General features: G+C 37.9%; 1 protein-coding gene across 1 annotated transcript in view; it reads right to left on the bottom strand.

Annotated features, from left to right (window-relative positions):
• Positions 1-20,843, bottom strand: part of LAMA2 (laminin subunit alpha 2) — a gene marked incomplete at its 5' end in the record, with an annotated part of 156,271 nt that overhangs the window by 124,597 nt on the left and 10,831 nt on the right. The window contains 3 exons of the mRNA XM_057364457.1: positions 1,748-1,959; positions 8,012-8,098; positions 12,872-12,999. Coding sequence (XP_057220440.1) covers positions 1,748-1,959; positions 8,012-8,098; positions 12,872-12,999 — 427 coding nt within the window. The remainder of the gene's footprint in view (positions 1-1,747; positions 1,960-8,011; positions 8,099-12,871; positions 13,000-20,843) is intronic.

Raw genomic sequence — 20,843 nt, 5'->3', positions numbered from 1 at the left:
GGCTTTTTAATAAGGAACAAAATTGAAAACARCAAAGTAAAAGCACAGTCCCTCTGATATTGTAGCTGCAGGGCAAACTTCATGGAAGTCTGCAAAGGAAATAAAAAATCATATGCAAAGAAGAAAACCCACATGAAAGGCAGAGAGCAGATGAATACAAGGTAACTGCAAGCACAAGGATATGAATACATTAGGGGCTCTCTTTGTCAATGATACTAACAACAAAAGCAAAGCCTGTAATTCAACATAAAACACATATTTCTTTTTAATATTTTTTTTAGAATTGTAGGTTTTCTAAACTCTCCTCATATAAAGTACCTTCGTCATGAACRTCTCACTAATGTGGAAATGGTCAAAGCAGCACTCCTAGTGATGCCCCAAAAATGGTGAYAAGCTACTGGAAACCATGATTTTTAAAATACACTTCTTAAATYACTTTACACACCTAACATTCTAACTTATACGATATCACTCATCACGACCTATTAAGTAAGGGAGAGAATATTTAAGGTTGTCCAACCTTTTGCTGGCATTGTGTAAAGTAGGTACAGAAAGGATTTACCCAGGTAAGTTTTCATGGTTATCTATGACTTTGTGTACATCAGTGCTTATTGCCCTTAGTTGAGAAACCCAGTGTTGTTCTGCATCTCATTGGCTCCCACACACTCTTAGGAGGTCCAACAGAACTTAGGATTTTCACTTTTAGACTGAAACCGGCAAAAAGGGCAAGTCCTGGAAACAGATGGCAGTGCCTCAGACTTCTGTGCTGGCAACACATTCTGCAGACATGTTCCCCGCGTTTCCACACATGGAAGACAATGCCACAACTCCTTTACTTGCATAATTCCATCCTGCTGTAACACTGTTGCACTCATTAGAGTTACTGTTACACTTACTCCAGTGGATCAAGGAGGAATAAATCCTTGTGACAGTGCTCTTTCAGGACAGTTTCATTCCACTTCTCAGAATGGGAAGGAAGGGTACGTGAAGAATGTTTTTAAGTTAAAAGTGCTTGTTCTGCTTTCYGAATTGTGCCAGCAATGGCTCAGAGACCGCCACTGCCTCCTACAGARGGAAAAGCTCCTGTTCATTCCAAATCTCCCATCTCTGAATAATTTTTTGCAATCACTATGGGAAAGGATGTGCTGGGGCTGAATTTGAATAACATGCCACTGCTCAGCTGAGAATTGGTAGCTTGCTGGAGTGCCAGGTACCTTCCTCCAGAGCACTTTGGAAAAATTGTCTGGGGATTTTGGAGTGTGATTTGCAAGAGGGAGAATCTTGACCTGTAAGCAGCAGCAGCTCCCAGCTCTTCCCGAGGTTATATAAGTGGGAAATAGGCTACAAACACTGCCAGAGCAAGACCTTGAAACTGAAATATCACTCCCTGCTTTCAGTCTCACAAATTAACAGGATTTTTCTGGATAGTTTATAGCATTTTTAGGGAATAGTTTTCATTTATTTGTATTTATTTTTGTAGATCTGACATTSAGTATAACCTTTTGCACCCATGCAGCGCTCATTGTTTTTTTCCATCTRTTCTTCAACTACAGCTTTTTTAATAAGTTCTTCTTTCTATTTACTTTAAAGCCTCCCTTTCCAGATGCAGATGCACAGTATCATTATTAGAGTTGTGAGCACGCTGTATCATTCTCCTGCTCACACATACAGAGGCACAGTCTCCTCTCAGGAACAAAGTTACAGGATAGATCAATACTGTCAGAAGCTGTAAAAGTTCGTGACTTACGCTGACAGTTCCTTGCATGAAGAGCATCACCGAAATATCCATCAGCACACCTCTCACAATATTGGCCTGTTGTACCTGGCTTACATATCAGACAAGCACCAGACAAGCTGTCACAGCTGCCAGGAACGGAGAAGTCGAGGTTGTCATTACACTGGCATGGCTGGCAYGATCCCCCTGGTATTAGAGGTTGTCCAAAATAGCCTTCTGCACACCTAAGATAAAAGACATCATCAGTTAGGACCCTCAAATAATCTTCTCATTAGAAACACATAATTCTGTAGCCTCCCTAATCACAAAAAAAATCTGATCTTCTCTTGAGTGTGTCTCAAGCATCTTTTTTCTTTCCCCCTCCTTCTCTATTTTAACAACACTGTRGATACAGTACCAGCTGAAATCCTGCCACTTCTGCTAGTAATTAGACTTCAGTGGGAGAAAAATCCTGTCACWGGCACTGAAGGTGAGACAAAGCATAGCAAGAAATCTTAGTGGCACTCTAGAGGAAGGGGGGTTGGACTAGATGACCTTGAAAGACTAGATGACCTTCCAACTATATTTTATGACTCTATGTTAGATACACTTTGTATTTCAGCACATTATGTATAGATGTTCTKTACTCAATCACCAGCAAGCCTGACRACTTTTTAACCCCTGCCTTAAAAACTTTAGTTTAGAAGAACACCTTTGGAATGTAGTACAGACATAAATTTGTTTACCTAACAAGATTCCCCCCTGATTTAGCCTTCCCCAATCTACTGCATATTCATATTTGCTTCATTAACGGATTGCTAATCTCTGTGTATGGACAGGTAACAAAAAGATTGCTCATTATCATAGGAACTATGCTGGTTGTATTGTACCTTTCATATTTTAAGAGAGTTGTTTGAAAATATCACATTCTTTTCCACCTTGCTCACCTGCAGTTTTCTGTGAGTACCATGTAAAGCAGGTTACTGAATCTGACCTAACATCAATCTGTATTTAAAGCAAATTTCCACTCATCTCACAGCCTATTTCCTATTTATATTCTGGTCTGCTTTTCCTTTCCATTGCATTTGCTCACACTTCATCGTAAGAGCAACTTGTAGATAGTGAAGAAAAAAAGAAGGAAAATTGCACAGCTCTAGCTAATGAATTCATTCATGTGCATCTCAGATGAACTCCAATTAGTATAAATAAAAAACAAAGTACATAAAGCACATTGCATAAATTAATTTTTCCTACAATTTTAGTCAGTTTAAATGCAGTTTCAATGTACACAGATACCCTCTCTACTTTGTAGCAGTACTGGATGGCATGGTTGAACAAAGATTTTGTGTATYATCCTAATACAGGAATGCAGCGCTCCACGATGCTTTCACTCTTGTCCCTTTATTTGCATCAAGCTTGTCCTCTGTCTTGGCTCCAGAATATCTCATGAAGCTTTCAATTTGATCCTAAGCTAAGCTGTCTAAACATTTATTAAATATTATTCAATCTCAATATTAGCAAAGATGACAAAGATTATAAAAACTGGATAACTGAGAGCAGGGACGAAAAAATAGTGGGAACTAATTGAATGTCTTTTGGTAATTTTACACAAAATAGGATTTTTTTCCATTTTCTCAAAATATCCACCATGCAGACCATAGACAACTAATATGCATAAATAGTCCAGTGGTTTGGATGCATGTAAGCACTCAAGACCATGAGTAAAATTTCTACAATCTAGCCCACTCCTTTAGCACAGTCATCTCTCAAAATTATCTCCTCGAAGCAACAAGACATCAAAATCTTGTCATTAGAATAATTTAAGTATTTTATTTTCAGAACCTGTCATAAATGTACCAATTTATTGTATTTCCTGCAAAGGAATAGATAATTTTTTCCCTCATGGAGGATATCTCAGCAACCACAAAAGACTAATTTTTAGCTTAATTTCATCATAATAAATTGCTTTTTTAAAAGTGATGACAACTTAGTTACAAAGGCCAGGAATGTATCTTAACATGTAATAATTAATAGCCACACTTAATTAAAATGAAAGAGTATCTGGATAATTTATGCAGTTATCTTACTTTACCTAAACCAGATTATATCTGAGGTTAACCCATGCTTTGCTAACTTACTACTGCTGTGTTTGTCATAAAGCTGTATCTCTTGGTCCTTCTCGTCTATTTGACTTCACTTAATGTGTTTGTTTTCCTCCTTCACTTCCATTTAGGGGTTAGTTCAGTATTTAACAGCATTCTCAGAAACTCACCAAGCAGTTCGCAGAAAGAATACTCCAAAGATTTGTGTGAAATACACTGGTAATAATTTCCTTCTACTAATAGCAGGAGACCTTGATAACTCTTTGTATTCTCATCAGTTTAGACTTTGGTAATTGAAATTAGAAAAACCCACCAACATCATGTAGCCATATTCTACTTATGCACATACATCATTTTGAATCCAATTGAAAATGRTTCTGAAAGTAGAGGCAAACCAGTTAAAGCTTAAAAGAGAATTGTGTACATATACCTATGTAAATTCTTGCTCTTTTTCTCCCACTTCTCCTCAAGTTGCAGGGGAAGATTAAAAAAATGCACTTTCATTAGTTCCATTTTTGATCCCTCCTACTTCAGCTTCTTAAGTCCAAGGCATTATATGTTTGGCAAGGTTTAGATTAAAAAACACCAATAAGTATGTAGCATGGAAAATTACTTTTATGCATTACACAAAATGCACCTATAAATAAATGACTGCTAACTATAACATAACACMTCTGAGATTAAAAAATAAACAAAAATAGAAGTAAAAGCAGTGAAAAAACATTGCTTCCACTTTGTTTTCCTCTTCTCAAATGCAGGTATATCTGTGACTGATGCTGGTTTTATTTAGTGTAAGTGGTGCMAAATACAGGGCTACTGCCAAAATATATGTGCATGAATGTGTACTGGGCCTGGTCAGTGTGGAGTTAATATTYCCCATAGCAGTCTCTACAGTGCTTTGTATATACACATATATGCACAGAAACACAGATCTATTTTATACCTTTCTTTACTGAAAAAAAAAGCCCTTGAGACAGAGTTAATTAAGCCTGCAAATCCAAACACTTTAAAGTCTGGAAACAYTATTTTTACAGTATTTGAAATTTATGTGGGTTCAACCTGTGCACAAAATCAGGCAAAAGCCCTGTGGAGAAATGGCTTGTGAGCACACAGTGAGATATCTTAACTCAGGTGCACAGCACAGATGTTCTTGTTGTGTGACCAACTATAAATCTTGCCTTTTCGAATGGCAGAATGCCTGCTCTTGCAAGCTGCAAACAATCCTGCCTAACACATTTGTTGTATCAAATCTCCTGAAATGTTTGACCCTTTTCCCATCAGTACAGCAACACAGACTTGCTGCTCTGGCACAAGTGGAAGAATTATATTAGCTACAGTGRGCAGCAGTTTGAAGGCACAGTACTCATGAGAGGCTGTGGCTGGTGGCACGGTGTGCTAGATGAGGAATGGGGGAGGTGGGGGCAAGAAAGGGCAGAAGTGTTGTCACCAGGGTCAGCTCACTCTTCYCCTCGCACATGAGGCACACTGACCTCTCATCTCTCCTTCAAGGAGGAAAAGGTCTCTGGAACCATGTACATAAATAATGGAGTGCTTCAGGAAAAGCCAGACTCTCACATATTTTGCTTCTTTTCCATGGCAAGACTGTATTTGGAAAATGGATTTTGTCATCCTGTAACTGTGCTCGGCTAAAAAGACAATCTTTTGTCATTCTCATACATCCTTTTAATGAAGTTAAGAGAATGTCCATCCTACCTCATATGCCTTTGAAAAAGTGAACAATGAGCAAAGGAAAAGACTTCTATATCTAATTTGTTAGGGAAAAACATTAAATGGGAAAGCTGGGCTCTCTCTATAATTATSTGGTAACTCTCAACACAGTTCATACCTGCAATTATTTTGATGGTGTTATGAGCTGGACCCCTCAGGATATTGAGCAACCATTTTCCTGAAGAGTTCCAGTGAGATAAGTGGCAATTTTTTTTGACATTTTACAAATCAGATATATATATGTGTCTCCCTAGGGGAAAGAGGATATATTTTTAGGCCAAATAAGTACAGTGTTGTGCACGCTCACTTCATAATATATGTCATGATAATTTAGSATTGTTCAGCTAATGAATCACGTGGCTCAGATCACTTGTCAYTTTGTAGCTGCCAAAATGAAATGGAATTTCATGTAAACTCTCTCAGCAATTATACAGCCACTGCTAATAGCAAAAGGCAACAKGCTTTCTCCTGATCATTATTATTGACAGCTGCAGACATTTCAGAACAACTTGTTACAATTAAAAGCAAATAGTTCTTTGAGCTTTGGAATKAATGGCCTAATTTCCAACGGATTTATATCTCATGGTTACAAGGCTAAGGGCTGATTATTTGCTCCAGGATGTTGCTATTCAGCAGGGAATAATCCCTCAGGCTACAGCAGCACTTTTTCCTTGCCCTGTGAAAGTTTTCTTATGGGCAGAACATTTAGTAATCTCTCTTGTTCTCTCTCTATCTGTTTAATCAGGTGTGAGTTCACACAGTGTTCTCCCCCTTAGCTATGACATGTCCTGATTTATTAACCTCTATTCAGCCATTTCTTTCCATAAAACCTTTGGGAACAATTATCATCTTTGAGACCTCCTACCTTCTGCCAAATTTGGTTGAAACCGACCTACAAGTTCAGATGACTTCGCAGGCAGCCAGAGAGACACGCACAAAATGATGACAGTAGGAATGAACTCCTTAGGAGTTCAGGCTAAAATCCAAGCCAGCCATTTATTCAGATTCTGTCCTACTGCATCTACAGCCTGTGCTCCCCTCAGAAACAGCACTTGTTGCTAATGGAAGCTGTCAATGACCCCGCATTGACAAACTGCCACCAAAGTGCTCTTGATGTGATTTATTCCTGCCGTCATTAACTTCACAGCCCACTAGCTGAAAGAAGGTGATGACTTCCCAGACAGACAGGAAAAGACAGGCAGAAATAGCAGCAGCAGGAGCAGACTCGGTGATGATGGGTGGAAACAGGTGACAGCCTGCACTCTCACTTCAGGACAGATATAGCACAACAGGGGATTTCAAAGGAAGTRGTTGTAAATTGGAAAGATGGGCCTATAGGGAGATTCACAGTGTATGGTCAGGTTTCTGCTTTTCTCATTGTCTCTTGGTTTATTCCCACTTCTTTTCATCCCAGCCTGAATATTTTAAGTCTTCATTCAGAAGCCTTATCTTTTCTTAGAGCTTGCCTTGAAGAATGCCTCAGGCAGCTCAGTGCCAAATGGCAAAAGCCTACTAAGAAACACAAGCACCATGTTTTCATGCACCTTAACTCTCTAAAGCTATAAGGTCATCCAGCTTCCCCAGCCCCTCCTTAAAAGGTGTCATTGGCAGGGTCACAGGAGACTGAGATCATGGAGACAAAGCCAACAGTGAATCATCAACTATCACGGACCCCTGGCACACAAACTGCTCTGTCCCATCCATGTGAAGTCCCAAGGGATCAAAGGCATTCAGACACAGTGGTGATATCCCCTGMCTATGTGGTCTCACCTCCTGTGGAAGGGGGTTCCTGGGAGCTTAGCACTAGAACTCACACTGGCTCTCTGTGTCATTTAAATTGTTCATAGGATCCTTTCAGCATAATGCCTTTGTAAATAGGAGTAAGTGTAGCAAATATATATTGACTTTTCTATGTATCTGACAAAGAAGTATTATCTTTTTAGTTTGTTCTACTTGCTAAATAAAGACTGCAATGGCAAACGAGAAGCAACAAAAAAGTAAAATATTCTTTTAAAAATAATTAAAATCCACAAATAACTTATTAGAGGAGCCGTATTTTTGCTGCATATTAACTTCTCTAAATGAAGCATCAGTAGTTTACTGCATATTTGATTCACTATCCCCTAAATATTCAAATGACAAAAGAGACAAACAATTCATAAGAATTTCAGGATGAGTGACAGAAATGCTATTAGAAACTGTTTGAACAAAGACTCTTACTTATGAGTAGCATTTGCAACTCTCAGAAGCACATGCTTCTTGGAAACTTTACATTCCACCACAAAACAAAACAAGCATTAGRAAAATACAAATTCAATATCAGAGGAAAAGGCATTGGAATTTTTTCAGTAAGTTTCAGAATAGGAATGGGGATGAGAAGGGGAGGTAATAAAAAGGTAGAACAGTTCCATGTGATCAATACTTCTGTTTCAGGTCTCATATGACTAAAAGCACRGTGCCTGCTTACCTTTCACAGCGTGGTCCCACGTAGCCAGCTGGGCATTCATCGCATATTAATCCACGATGTCGGTCAAAGTGGCACGTTGGGCTAAAGCTGTGTTGTTGATAATGAGAAAGAAGAGGAACAAAGAAAAAACATAAAGAAAAGATGGTTAGCAGCATAGCTSTCTTCCCACTTCAGAGATTGTTAATTTGCAAAACAGCGCCCAGCAAAAGTGATTCTGGTCTAGGACATCAGGCTTAAGTTCGACTCCAGCAAATTGAATTTGGAATGACTCTGCTATTTCTGCGACACTGAATATAGAGCAGCGGATGGCAGCATCCCAATAGCCTGTTATTACAGGACTTGAGCCTGCCAGCAAGTGGTCTGGATACCATTAAAAAGGCAGGAATGTACAGCTGTTTGTTTGTGCCCCCGAGGGCCTGGCAAAACAATCTATGCCATAATGTGGCCCCTATATAAATCCTACTGAAGGACAACCGATTAAAAGCTCAGTTAACTTTGTCTACAATCAACTCTGAAAGGAACCCAGTGAACAAGAAAGGGGMGGGGCAAAATGGGAAATATCTGGTACAGCTTCCCAGAGAGTGTATTTGAGTTAATCGAGTGCYAATGACCTCAAGCAACAGGCCACACAGGCACGTTGAAGTTTAAGAATAGCTTTCAGACTAGAAAGCTTTACCTCTTTGGTGTGCTCTAATTATTTTTGGCTGGCTTGTTTTTTTCCCTCTTTTTTATAAATAAGGATACTGTAGCCATTTGCAAGCTCCACTTCTCAATGCCTGTGTTTCACTCTGAACTGTGTTCCTTCACTCTTAGCATTTTGCTTTCCATAATCTTTCTCCCTTAACACACTTTTCTGAAGAAACCTCCTGACACTACACAGAAGAAGAGGCAATCTGCTCTTCTGTAATTCTGTAAGGATTATTAGAGACAGAGACATATGAGCATCTTTATAAGGCCTCATTTAAATAATGGTAATCAATTCTGGGCAACCAAGTAGAAAAATAGAAAAAAGGGGGRRAAAAAGAAATAGAATGGGAGTAAGTGCATAGTTGGAGGACTATTCAAAAGGGAAATACAAAGCACCTATCTGAAAAAAACCACTAAGTTATCTTTTGTAACCTTGGAAAAGAGAAGTTGAGAAGCAACAGAATTGCTCCTACAAAGACATCAGAAGGTAAGTATATTCAAGGTAACAGTTCATGCTACAATAATAACCAACAGCCATAATTTGACCTTGGACATATTAAAGCAGAATATACCATTACAGTTTCTGGAAAGTAATAGGCTCAGGGAGGACAGAAAAGCCTAATTAGCATCATTTGATGTGATTAGCTGCTAGTGACCAGACTTCTGAGGARTCATTCATCCTATGATCTATCCTGTTATTCTTTATTCTGTGTTATCCCACAAATATAGGAGATCAGTAAGAAAAATGTGGGAAGGTCAGGTCCAATAAACATAGACAAGTGCTGGGATTTTTCTTTTTCCATAAGAATTACATTTGTGCTACTTTGCAATGTCATTTACTTAATAAYGGATTCACAAATGGATGAAGAATCAGTTAAGAAACAATAATTGCTCATTCCATTCTTTAACAGCAATGAAAGCACATGTTATCACTGAATACAATCAGCAGCACTTGACTCACTTCAAGTAAGTTCCTACTTGTCAGTCCCAACCTCACTCTTTCCAAGAGCTTCCYGGGAAACTTTGTAGAGATGCTATCACAGCTCATTATAGTATTGTGCCAAAGTTCCACCAAGAGCTCTGAATTCAACTGCATAAATTTTAAATATAATAATGATAATAATTAATAAGGATGATAATGATGATAATAATAATGATAATGTAGCACATTGATAATGTAACACATTATTACTAAGCAATAATTACGAATAGTAGAATTTCCATGGTTTATGGGTTATGCTAAAACCAAACCTCCCTGATTCTTTCTCTGACTTAATATTAGTTCACATCTCAACACTTAACATTTTGAGAAATTTCTGTCTGCATGCTGTAAAGGAAATATATGAGAGCAGGCTGAGAAGATTTTATCTTCCTGATTATTGAGAATACCATTACTCACTAGTGCTAAATACTAATGAACTGTGAGTATTGATTTGTCAAAATAAGCTTCAAAAATTGTAGTCCTCCTCTTGATTTATCATTACCCTTTGCAATTTTCACATAGGGTAACAACACTAATACCAATCAGGACACAGCACAAGTATGAATACACAGTATGGATATGTATGTGATAAGTCCATGCTGGGAGACGGGGCTTCCTAAAAGTTTCTTAGTATGTTATAGAAAATAACCCCTGACAATATGTGATTTTATTTAATTCTTCAACAAAAATATTGAAATTCTGAGATCAACCCTAATTCCCAGTTTCCATGCTATGAGTTTATTCCCCTCCTTCCCAGGCTGAGTGAGAGACCATATATCTCCTGTTTCCAGTGGTAGAGGATTCCTGTCAGAGTCTTTGTTACCCATATTAAATTTATGGCTATGTCAAGAGAAGAGAAGCAATTATCTCTAACATCTATATTTGTTAGAAATTACAGGGAAAAAATCAGTCCATTTGGAACTCCTTGAGGACTAAGAAAGTTAGAACAGTTTAAAAAGTGATATGCTAATAGAAGACATAGGACAAAGAAGTCAAGCGTCCATTGCACAGACCATTTATAACATGAGTATTGATTTTATCTCCATCACATAAGCACATATATGGAGATAAATGCAAAAACAGGAAAATACAACCCAGGACACAGAAAACAAGCTTAGACAGCTCAAATTTAGTTTCCTGATTTGGCCAAGAGCTCTTTCCTGATTTATGGCAAGCCACTTATGACTGTTGTGCTTCAGAAGGCACATGACTGGCTTCAATGACTGCATATGGAAACTCCTGCCATTTGGAAACAGGAAAGGGAATTAGCAGCAGCAAAATCCATTGAAATCAGCTACAGAACAACACAATCACCACATYATTTCTACAATGGTTAGAACAGCTCTCCACTTCATTGCAAAGTGGCATTGCAAAGAAAGTAAGCCAGGTGCAATGAGAACAGTGACAGGAACCACTATAAACATCATAAAGAAACAAGACACTGCTATTAAATAGAAAGTGTATTTCTTAATAGAAATATATCTCACAGGCTCATGACATGGACAATATTCTCTTTGCAGCAGAAACTTAGTATTAAACTTAGAAACCTACAAATATCCTGTCCTGTCATGTTAGGAATTAAATACTTCAGGAATCAAAATCTGTACCCAGCTATTTATAATAATTTGTACATACAATTATTCCCCCATTCAGTTACTCAGAAAGAACAWGACATATGCTACATCTGTACAGTGACATGAACTTGGTAGTTTATTCTTCATGTGAAGGAATCTGAATTGTTTGCAAATATTATCCCTAGCATAACAAACTCACTGGTAACTAAGTAAGAAAGCAAAAGAAGTGTTTTAACAGCATACAGGTAACACATAAAATCTTTAAAATCTCTTTTTTCCTCACATACAAATTTTATAATTGGTCTAGAACTGTAATGTCACGAGAGCTTGAACTTTACAGTGAGTCCTACAAAGCTAAACTTTGTAGGATTCAGGACTCACATAGTTTCACAGTTCAAAGAACATTTATTTTGTGTGTTTGTTTTGTAGCCTGTATTTTTCAAGGAAACTGAACAATAAAATGGGGACCCTCAACTTCAGAAAAGAAAACTAAAGCACCTAGAATTATGATGAATACATAATGAACATGTCTAGGCATTTTACCAGTCAAACCTAAATTTAATCTATTTGGCTTCATTTACTGCACATCTGTGCAAGACTGAAATGTGACAGTGTTTTTCCTGCTTTGTGAGCACAGTATTCTCAAACAAGAGAAAGAAAATTAATTACCAAAGTAAGGAAATACTTAGTAATGAGAATGTCAGAGGAACCATGCCTGGGCATCAGATATAATAAACCCATATATATATTAATATCTAAATAAAACCAACTCAAGAGCTGTGTTAACAGGAAGGCAGGCTCCCATTCTGCAATCCCCTGGAATTTCCRCTTGTAAGTGCTTAGACTATTCCTGCTCTGATAGTGCAATTTTAATAGGATGCAATGCCACAGACAAGATTCAGAACGGTTTTATTCAGCTACAACATGTAAAATGCTTTTGGTGCTGTTATTTTCCAGGTACTGTTTTCTGGGACAAAACCAATGAAAAAATGTTAAAGCCACTTGATCTATCAAGTTAAGCTATCGAGCAGCATAGACAAGCTTTTGTAATGCACTAAACTTTGGTTCCTAGATCAGAATTTTGAATAACTTTTCACTAGTTATTTTTATTTAATAATATAAATGTCAACTAATTTTTCTGAGATATGCTGACAAAATATTTTCACTTGCAAGCTCTAAAGATGAATTCAAAATCCAAACAAATCACTGAATGTAGACTGGAAGAAAAGTAAAAGAAAAAGCAGAAAAAACCCACATGTCAAATCTGCATATTCAGCTSCACATTCAGCTTTAAAACTAGAAACAATTACTCTTAAGGAGGACAGAAAAGCAAATGCTAGTTATTAATTTGAAAAGCAGTCAACCAAATTCTGTGTTGTTCTTTCTAGTTTGTCTCATCCAGCTTTTGTCTTCMTCTGCCTGTCAGTGGAATTAAGCATTCTGCACAATTGTAAAAATAAAAGTTTATATYGCAGAATATATTATTTTATTGAAACAAAAAATATCTCAATCATACATGTAGAAACATTAATTTAAAACTAAGTMATTTACTACATGAAAAAGTGCAATATACAAAAGTATACTGCAAGTAAATATACAAGTAAATATACAACTTACTTGTTAGAAGGTATATTTAGGGGGCAAGCGCACAACTGGCAGTCTTCTGGTGTCCCTTTTGTCGCATCACCATAGAAGCCAGGAAGGCACCTATCGCAATATGAACCCCCTGTGTTGTGTTKGCAGTCCTAAACAGAAGATGGAAAATACAAACTGACAGTTAGGCAACTTACATATGGAAACTTACATACAAATTCACCTAGCTCATCCTCATACACCAGGACTGTAACAATCTGCAGCACAGAATGTAATTTTCTGCTGCTGGTGGTGAAACAGTTCCACAGGTTAGCTGTCACAATCAGTGCTTCACATGTTCATGTGGMTAATTCTTTTCTATGTAAAACAAAACCAATATTTAACAGCAAATAACAACTGTATTATTGTTTKAGCTTGCTTAAAGAAAACCAGCCTTCAAAGCAGCATAAAGCAGGTTTAGTATTGCAATATTGCAACAGGCCATATTTTATGACAACTGTTCTCAGACGTTGATTCCAAAAATACAGCCCAGGCTATATTATTTATAAAAAGCAATTATTACATTTCACATGTAAGTGCAATGTTCATTTCACAAAGTATAYGGCTAGCAGTGTTTATAAACAGTAGCAAAGCTGAAGTAGTTAATTAATACTTATTTGCTAGAATAGAATCCAGACAATGTTTCATGAGTAGAAGCAAGGACAAATATACTGTGTATAGGGTGCAATCAGACAGTTTGTGCTCCTCTACGTGACTGGCTTTCATAATAGGAGAGAAATTAAGCTGAGCATATGAAACATGCAGTRTAAAAATGGCAGTGTGAGATTTGCATTTTTGTATATAGCTTTTGGCTGATCTCGAATTAAACAATCTTTTAGCAGAATGGAAATCGGTCCTGTGAGAAAAGGCTTCCCATGATGACTTGTAAGAACCAAGTTTTAACGAGTAATTACCCTTTCTATTCTTCGTTCACCATATAGGTTTTAGAAATTCAAAATAATTTTGCAGATTCCATAATAGATTCAGAAAATGAATTTTCTGGCTTAATCTATTTCCTTTCTTTCCCCCACATTATTAGCATACCCCACTATTCCTTTCACTATTATTAGCCACAAGATACCCAAGTGTAGTCCTTTCACAATGAAAAAACAGGGAAACCAGTATGAATGATTTTGGATGTTAAATGCCATAYTGATATGTTTGGTATGGAGTGAAAAAAGGATTGAAAAAGCATATGTCAACTTCAAAAGGCCAAAATGAAAGCCACAGGAGATATTTTATTTAATGTTCTTCTGTGTTTTAGACAATGGGTCAGATCAAATCTACAATGTTTTATCCAAGCTGYATCTTAAGAACTCTGAAGGTTTGTTTTTGTTCGTTTACCTTGGGGTATTTTTTAAAGCGTGGGCCCTCGCAAACTTGTGATTTAATTTAAAATTGTTTTTTAGGAACACTTTAAAATTGTTTTATCATTTTAGTAAGTTATGCATATGGTACTGATTGCTCCTTAACAGCCTAACTGTCGGAAAGACATAGTTTATCCTCAATAAGGAAACAGACTATTCTAAGGAACACTGATTCCTTCACAGGATTGCAATGAYTTGTACAAAGCTTTTTAGCACTKAGCTCTGCATAGCCATTACTGTGCAYCTGGGCAGATGAAAAAGCACAACAMCCTTTCAGTCACGAGTACATTGGAGTCAAAGGCATCTACCTCCCAAAAAAGCTGTTGTTTCAAAAGGTGCATTCTTATTGCTAGCGCATACAACCAAGTATATTTTTGAAATGAAAACATTAATCACAATACTCTATTTTATCATAATTTGTAGACTATGCCTTAATACCAACATATTGAAACAACCAATTAAAATTACGCTCTGGAAAAGTCAGCTGGGTTAAAAAAAACTTCCATAAGTAAATTATTCCATTTGATTGGTATTTCAAGCGTTGACATGCAAAAAGAATCTAGCAGCCATACCTAAAAAGTAGCCAGGAACAATATGCTTTTAAAAGAAGATGTGACAAAAATAATTTAAGTGTTTCAAAAGAAAAATCCTTTGCAATTCAACTTTTTTAAGACATCATGTCAAATTATTTGTACCTTTTCWGAAAAATAATGGATTCTTCTTTTGTGATAAGTTTAGCTTTAAATATCCTCAGACATATCTTAACGTTTTTGAAGAATATGAACAGCTTATATGTCAAGGATGTTATTAAAGTGAGAAAASCTAATACACTACTTTTAAGCTTCATGTCTCTTGCTGAGTGGTATTTGCAGGTTGTGCTTTTTTTAAAGTAAAAAACCTGAAACCTTCCATTTTGTAGGAAAGCAACTCTTATTACAAAGACCTGACCACCTTCACTTTGATGAAACCTTTTCTGGCACTTTAACATCAGCACTTCCATGTACTGTCTCTAATCCTACTCAATCCAGATCCCTGTGTCCACCTCCTCACGATCATATAATCATAGAATATCCACAGCTRGTAGGATCTTCAAGTCCARCTCCTGACCCTGCACAGGACAGCCCAAGAGTCACACCCTGTGCCTTGAGAGCATTGTCCAAATGCCTCTTGAACTCTGYCAGGCTGKTGCTGTGACCACTGCCCTGGGGAAAATGAAGAAGCTTTATCTAATATTCAATCTAAWCCTCTCTTGACACAACTTCAGGCCATTCCCTTGGGTGCTGTCACTGGGCACCAGAGAGAAATCAGCACTCTGATTTTTCTCTGAGAAATCAGAGAAATTGCCCCTCCTCTTCCCCTCAAAAGGAAGTTGCAGGCTGCAATGAAATGTCCYCTCAGCCTCCTCTTCTCCAGGAGGAACTGACCAAGTGACCTCAGCCACTCCTCATAACACTTCACCTCAAGACCCTTCACCACCTTTTGGTCCTCTTTTGGACAGTCTCTAATAGCTGAATAGCTCTAATAGCTCTTTTTCATGCTATGGCACCCGAAACTGAACACAATATTTAGGGTGAGACCGCCCCAGCCCAGAGCAGAGCAGGACAATCCCCTCCCTTGCCTGGCTGGTGATGCTGTGCCTGATGCCCCCCAGGACATGTTTCTCCCTCCCGGGGTGCCAGGGCACTGCTGACTCATGTTCAATATGCCATGTATCAGGACCCCCAGGTTCCTTTCCACGCTGCTTTCTAGCCCCTCATTCTCCAGCCTGTACATACAGCCAGGGTTGCCCCATGGCAGGTACAGAATCTGGCACATTTCTTTGTTAAGCTTCATTTGGCTAGTATTGCCCATCTTACTAATTCACCAAGGTCTCTCTGCAGAGCCTCCCTGCCCTCAAGGGAGTCAACAGCTTCACCCAATTCAGTAAGACAAGCAAASTCACTTAGCACCCCTTCCAGTTCTGCATCCAAGTTGTTTATCAATAAGAGCACAGGGCCAAGRATSGAGTCYTGTGTTACCCCACAGGTGCCCAGTCTGATGTCTCCCCATTCATTACAGCCCTCTGTGGTGCTTTACCCATGAGCCAATTGCTCACCCACTGCATGATGTGTTTATCCAGCTGYGTGCTGGATATTTTGTCCAGCAGGATCCTGTGAGAAACAGCAGGAAAAGCYTTACTGAAATCCAGMAAGATTTCACCATCTGGYTGCCCTTGATATCTAGGTGGGCTACTTTRTCATAAAAGGAAATTAAGTTTTATAAGCTGGATTTGAAGCCATTCTGGCTGTAAYCAATGACTGCACCATCCTTCAGGTGTTTTTCAATACCTCTCAGRAAAATCTTCTCCATAATTTTACCACACACTGAAGTGAGACTGACAGGCCTGTAGTTTCCATGCCATCCTTCTTGACCTTTTTAAAAATTCGGACATTAGCCAGCTTCATCTCTACTGGGGCCTTTCCATATTCCCAAGGCTGTTCAGAAATTATTGAGAGAGGCTTCATGATCGTATCAGCCAGTTCTGAGTATTCTTGGATGAATCAGGCCCTACAGACTTATATGGATCCAGTAGACCCCACACTAACTCGTGGAATTTATCATGCTCACAGTCATGGTTCTTCAGCTCAAGGCACTGGGACCCCTTTAGACCATCATCAATGTTGAAGACAAAGGCAAAGAAAGAATTAAACATCTCTGCCTGTCCTGTGTCCCTGTTTTTGAGGGGACCATCCACATCCTGTAGTGGGCTGATGCTATTTTTGAACTGCCTTTTAGGATTACCTATTTAAAAACCTCTTTTCATTGTCCACCATATTTCCATCCAGCTTCAACTCCAATTGAGTTTTGGCCACGCAAATTTTTCCCCACTGATATTCAAAAGCAATGAATCAATACATTTAAAAACAAACAGAAAAACAGAGCCCCACATACGTAGTACCAAAATCTGACCATACCATACTCTGTATGTTAGAGTTTATCTGAGAAATAATGATCTTGTGTATCCTGTACTTTTCTCCCKGAGCCAGTTTGGACCCTACAGGACAAAGAATAAGAACTGTGTAGTATGTAGATGTGACCTGATCTGCCTGTTCTCTTCAGTGATGCATTAAGCTTCGTGCTAATTTGCCACGTTTACTGATCAGTACTTTAAGTACTGAAGTAGACAAATCCTGCTAAAAATACTATCGACACCCATGAAAACATTTGTGCTTTCTTGATATCAATTRGCTGCATCTCAGTTTGAAACTTGCCAAATGTACAGCAATGGTTTTGAACATCATCTGGTTTGAGCAATGTCTAATTATACTGAGATTATTTCCTTAAAGCATGCTTAAGCTTATGATGACTTAACTTCATATTCATAGGAAAACTGTACCCTTTTTTTCTTGTCACAACACTGGGTATAAAATAGTAYGTGATCAACTTCTCTAACCTGCTCAGTACATTATATCAGCTTTCTTKTTATTCTGATGGAAATAGAAGTTGCTCCAACACATTGATCTAGTGGTTTGGTAAAATCCATGCTTTTTTCCATGAATTCATAGACTTCGTGTCCAGGAACAATTTTATGTCCAAATACTTGTGCTTCCAAATTCCACATATTCTATCTCATACTATTTTGAATGCATTGATTTTCTGGGCCTCTTTTACCTCTGTAATTCAACTTCAGTTAGACAACCTCTGTGTAATTAAAATGGTAGGWTTAATTTTTGACCAAAAGTTTATATATGACTCAAACCTTGTTCCCTAAAAACTTCCTTGGTGATATCCTGGAATGTGTTTTCCACCATTTCCTACTGAGCCAGCTGTCCTTTTCTGGAAGAAACCAAACAAACTTCTTTATACTCAGTACTAGGGAACCCTAAATTCACACTGAAAACCACTCCTGCATATGCAGCTGAGTGTATATGAACATGGAAACAAACATTCAGAATAGACTGCTAGTGATGGAAATAAAACCTTATACAGGGAGTATGACAGAGTCCTTCCTCTGGATACCTTTCACAGCCAGGGAAGCTGTTAAAGCCAGCTATAGWAAGTAAGTCTGGGTGTCTATTTTAGTATATTCCCGAGCCATTTAGACCAGACAATGGTATTCCGTCCTTGGAAGCATGAATAAGCTCTTCAAGCATTTTCAAACTACCTTAATGTCAAGATGACACAGACAATTCCCTTTCCTGGTGTTACAAATGTAATCAGGATGTTGCAGAGGCTTTACGTATCTTCACTTGAGCAAGAGTCTGTACTGCATTTAGCTAGAACATGTAATTTTGTTAGGGTGTGCATGAGGATGGGGAAMGACATTTTGTCGCTCTTGTAATGAACACTGTCTGAAGCAGAGGTCCAGCAGTATTGACACCGGCCTCATCCTCCATGGCATATGCTGTTTATACACAGAGGAGTACAATATGGAAAGGATGCCACTGGGGACAGTCCACTTAAGCAATTTGGGTGTATCTTTGGGGAGAAAGATCTGCTTTGTCTGGCCTTACTATTAGGAACACAGTATTCTGAAATTAATGAAACACCTTGAAATGTGCTTTGCTTTTCAGAAGGTTTAGTTTTAACCAACCTCCTAAAGCTCCTGTAAATGTGTGTGTGTAATAGTACAAAAGACTATTTCTGAATGTTAGAAATTGCCCTGCATACCAAAGCAGTTATGTATATCACAATGGTAACGAGAGCGAGGTATCGTGCAGCTCTCTGTGGCTGCTGTGGGGATCAAAGGGCTTTGCAGGTTACTGCAAGATATACGTTAAAATGAGCTTTTTATACAGGCCTGTGTCGAAGCAGATGATTTGAGCTTTTATCACGAGTCAAAAACACATTTCAGCTTCTTTTCAACTACATTTCAAAGCTAAGGAAGAGCAAAAAGAAGTATCATATCAGTAAATTAGGTGCCTAAATTGTCTGTTGTATTACTGAAAAAACACCATGAATAATAATAAGGAGGCCAAAAGGCTGTGTAAACCTCAATAGAAAGAATGCCTTTGATGTGAAACATTTCTCTTTTTCAGCATTCAGACTTCTCTCTCTTTCACTTCAAAAGGCTTATGATCCAAATTGAATAGCAGCATTTAATAGCCTGCATGGATACTAACCGATCTGACTTACAGCGCTTTCAAAGTTGCAAGAAAATCCAGAACTGATTTTAAGCTCCCAGTGCGCCTTTACTCTACAGCCTGATCTACTATAAGCTACAGAACACATAAAATGCAGAGTGCTTGATAATGTGCATAGATGAAAGTGCATCTTCAKCTGGTTATTTTCCACTTCCTTGTCAGTGCTGTGTTATCTTACTCCAGCACCCTTGAAACATCAGAAGGGGGAGCTCCACTGTCTGAGTCAACAGTTCACATCAGCTGAAAAGCACCAAAAGCAGTAAGCAGCTACGTGGCCTTCTCTTTTATCTAGGCTGGTGCTACAGACAAAAATAAAGAGGGAAGCTGTGCAGGAGCTAGAACTTGAAGACACAGACGCTAACAGCCTCAGAACTTACATCTGGCAATGTACCCYTAAGTCAACAGTTACGGCACACCTTAAAATTAGAATCTTAAACAAGATTCTTCCTTCCCTTTCTCTCCTGTAAATTGATTTTATGACACACTSATGCTATAAACATTGTAGCTGGAGAATACGGTCATTAATGCAAAAAATTTTTGTCAGGAAAYACAAATCCGTATTACCCCAGTGATAAACATTTTCACTGAGTCTTAAGCAAAGGATTCAAAACATGACTGTCACGTCAAACATGTTTTTCATTCCAGGTACTTCTTTGAGGCTTAGAGTATAATTAAATTGAGAATAATTTTAAGCTTCTATTCACGAAAAAGCAATTTGAAAAATTCACTGATCCACACATTAAGGATATCTTGTTTTGCACTGCAATGCAATTAAACATCTTCTATGAGCAAAACAGGAAGAACAGTAATAATTCTAAGTGCCAAATTACATTGGAAAAAGCCTGAATTTTCATTTTGGCATTTCCCCAGCAGGTTTTTCTTAAGGAAATAAAAGRGAACATTTAGAAACATGCACATTACAGAGTCTGCTTGAAATTCAGCAGGGAAATGAGAGAATATCCCACTAAACTGGCACTGGCTTAAATTGTGCTTCTGCAAGACTAATGAAATTAGACATGTTGTTTCAAGCTTCATGCCATGTCAGACAATATAAAACTAAAAATGCCCTTGAGTCAATCASAACAGTATATTCAGCATAATTCATCCATTCCAAAAGGCTACTGAACAGGCTAGAAATAGTGGTGTGCTGGTAGSCTTGCTATGGATAATATCACAGATTTAATTGCTGAATTAGTAAGTAAGTATACAAAATCTCCATACCCAAGAAAAAAAAATTGCTGACGTCATATGGTCTTATTATTTTTCTGAAGTACAATTCATTGAGTGTTCCTTTAAGGTTTACTATGAATTTAGAAGACRTTAACAATATCTTCTCATCAAACAAGAAGAGAATTTACGAAGTTACCTGATACATACTATAAATTGAATATACTGCAGGAGTCAAAGGGGAGRGGAAGAAAAATCTTACATGAAAAAGCATTCATATATTTGCTGCTTTCTCCATGT

The sequence above is a fragment of the Malurus melanocephalus genome, unplaced genomic scaffold, assembly GCF_030028575.1.
Source record: "Malurus melanocephalus ecotype Western Australia unplaced genomic scaffold, MMel_1.1 scaffold_38, whole genome shotgun sequence".
Lineage (NCBI taxonomy): Eukaryota > Metazoa > Chordata > Aves > Passeriformes > Maluridae > Malurus > Malurus melanocephalus.
This window is presented reverse-complemented; position numbering and strand designations above follow the sequence as displayed.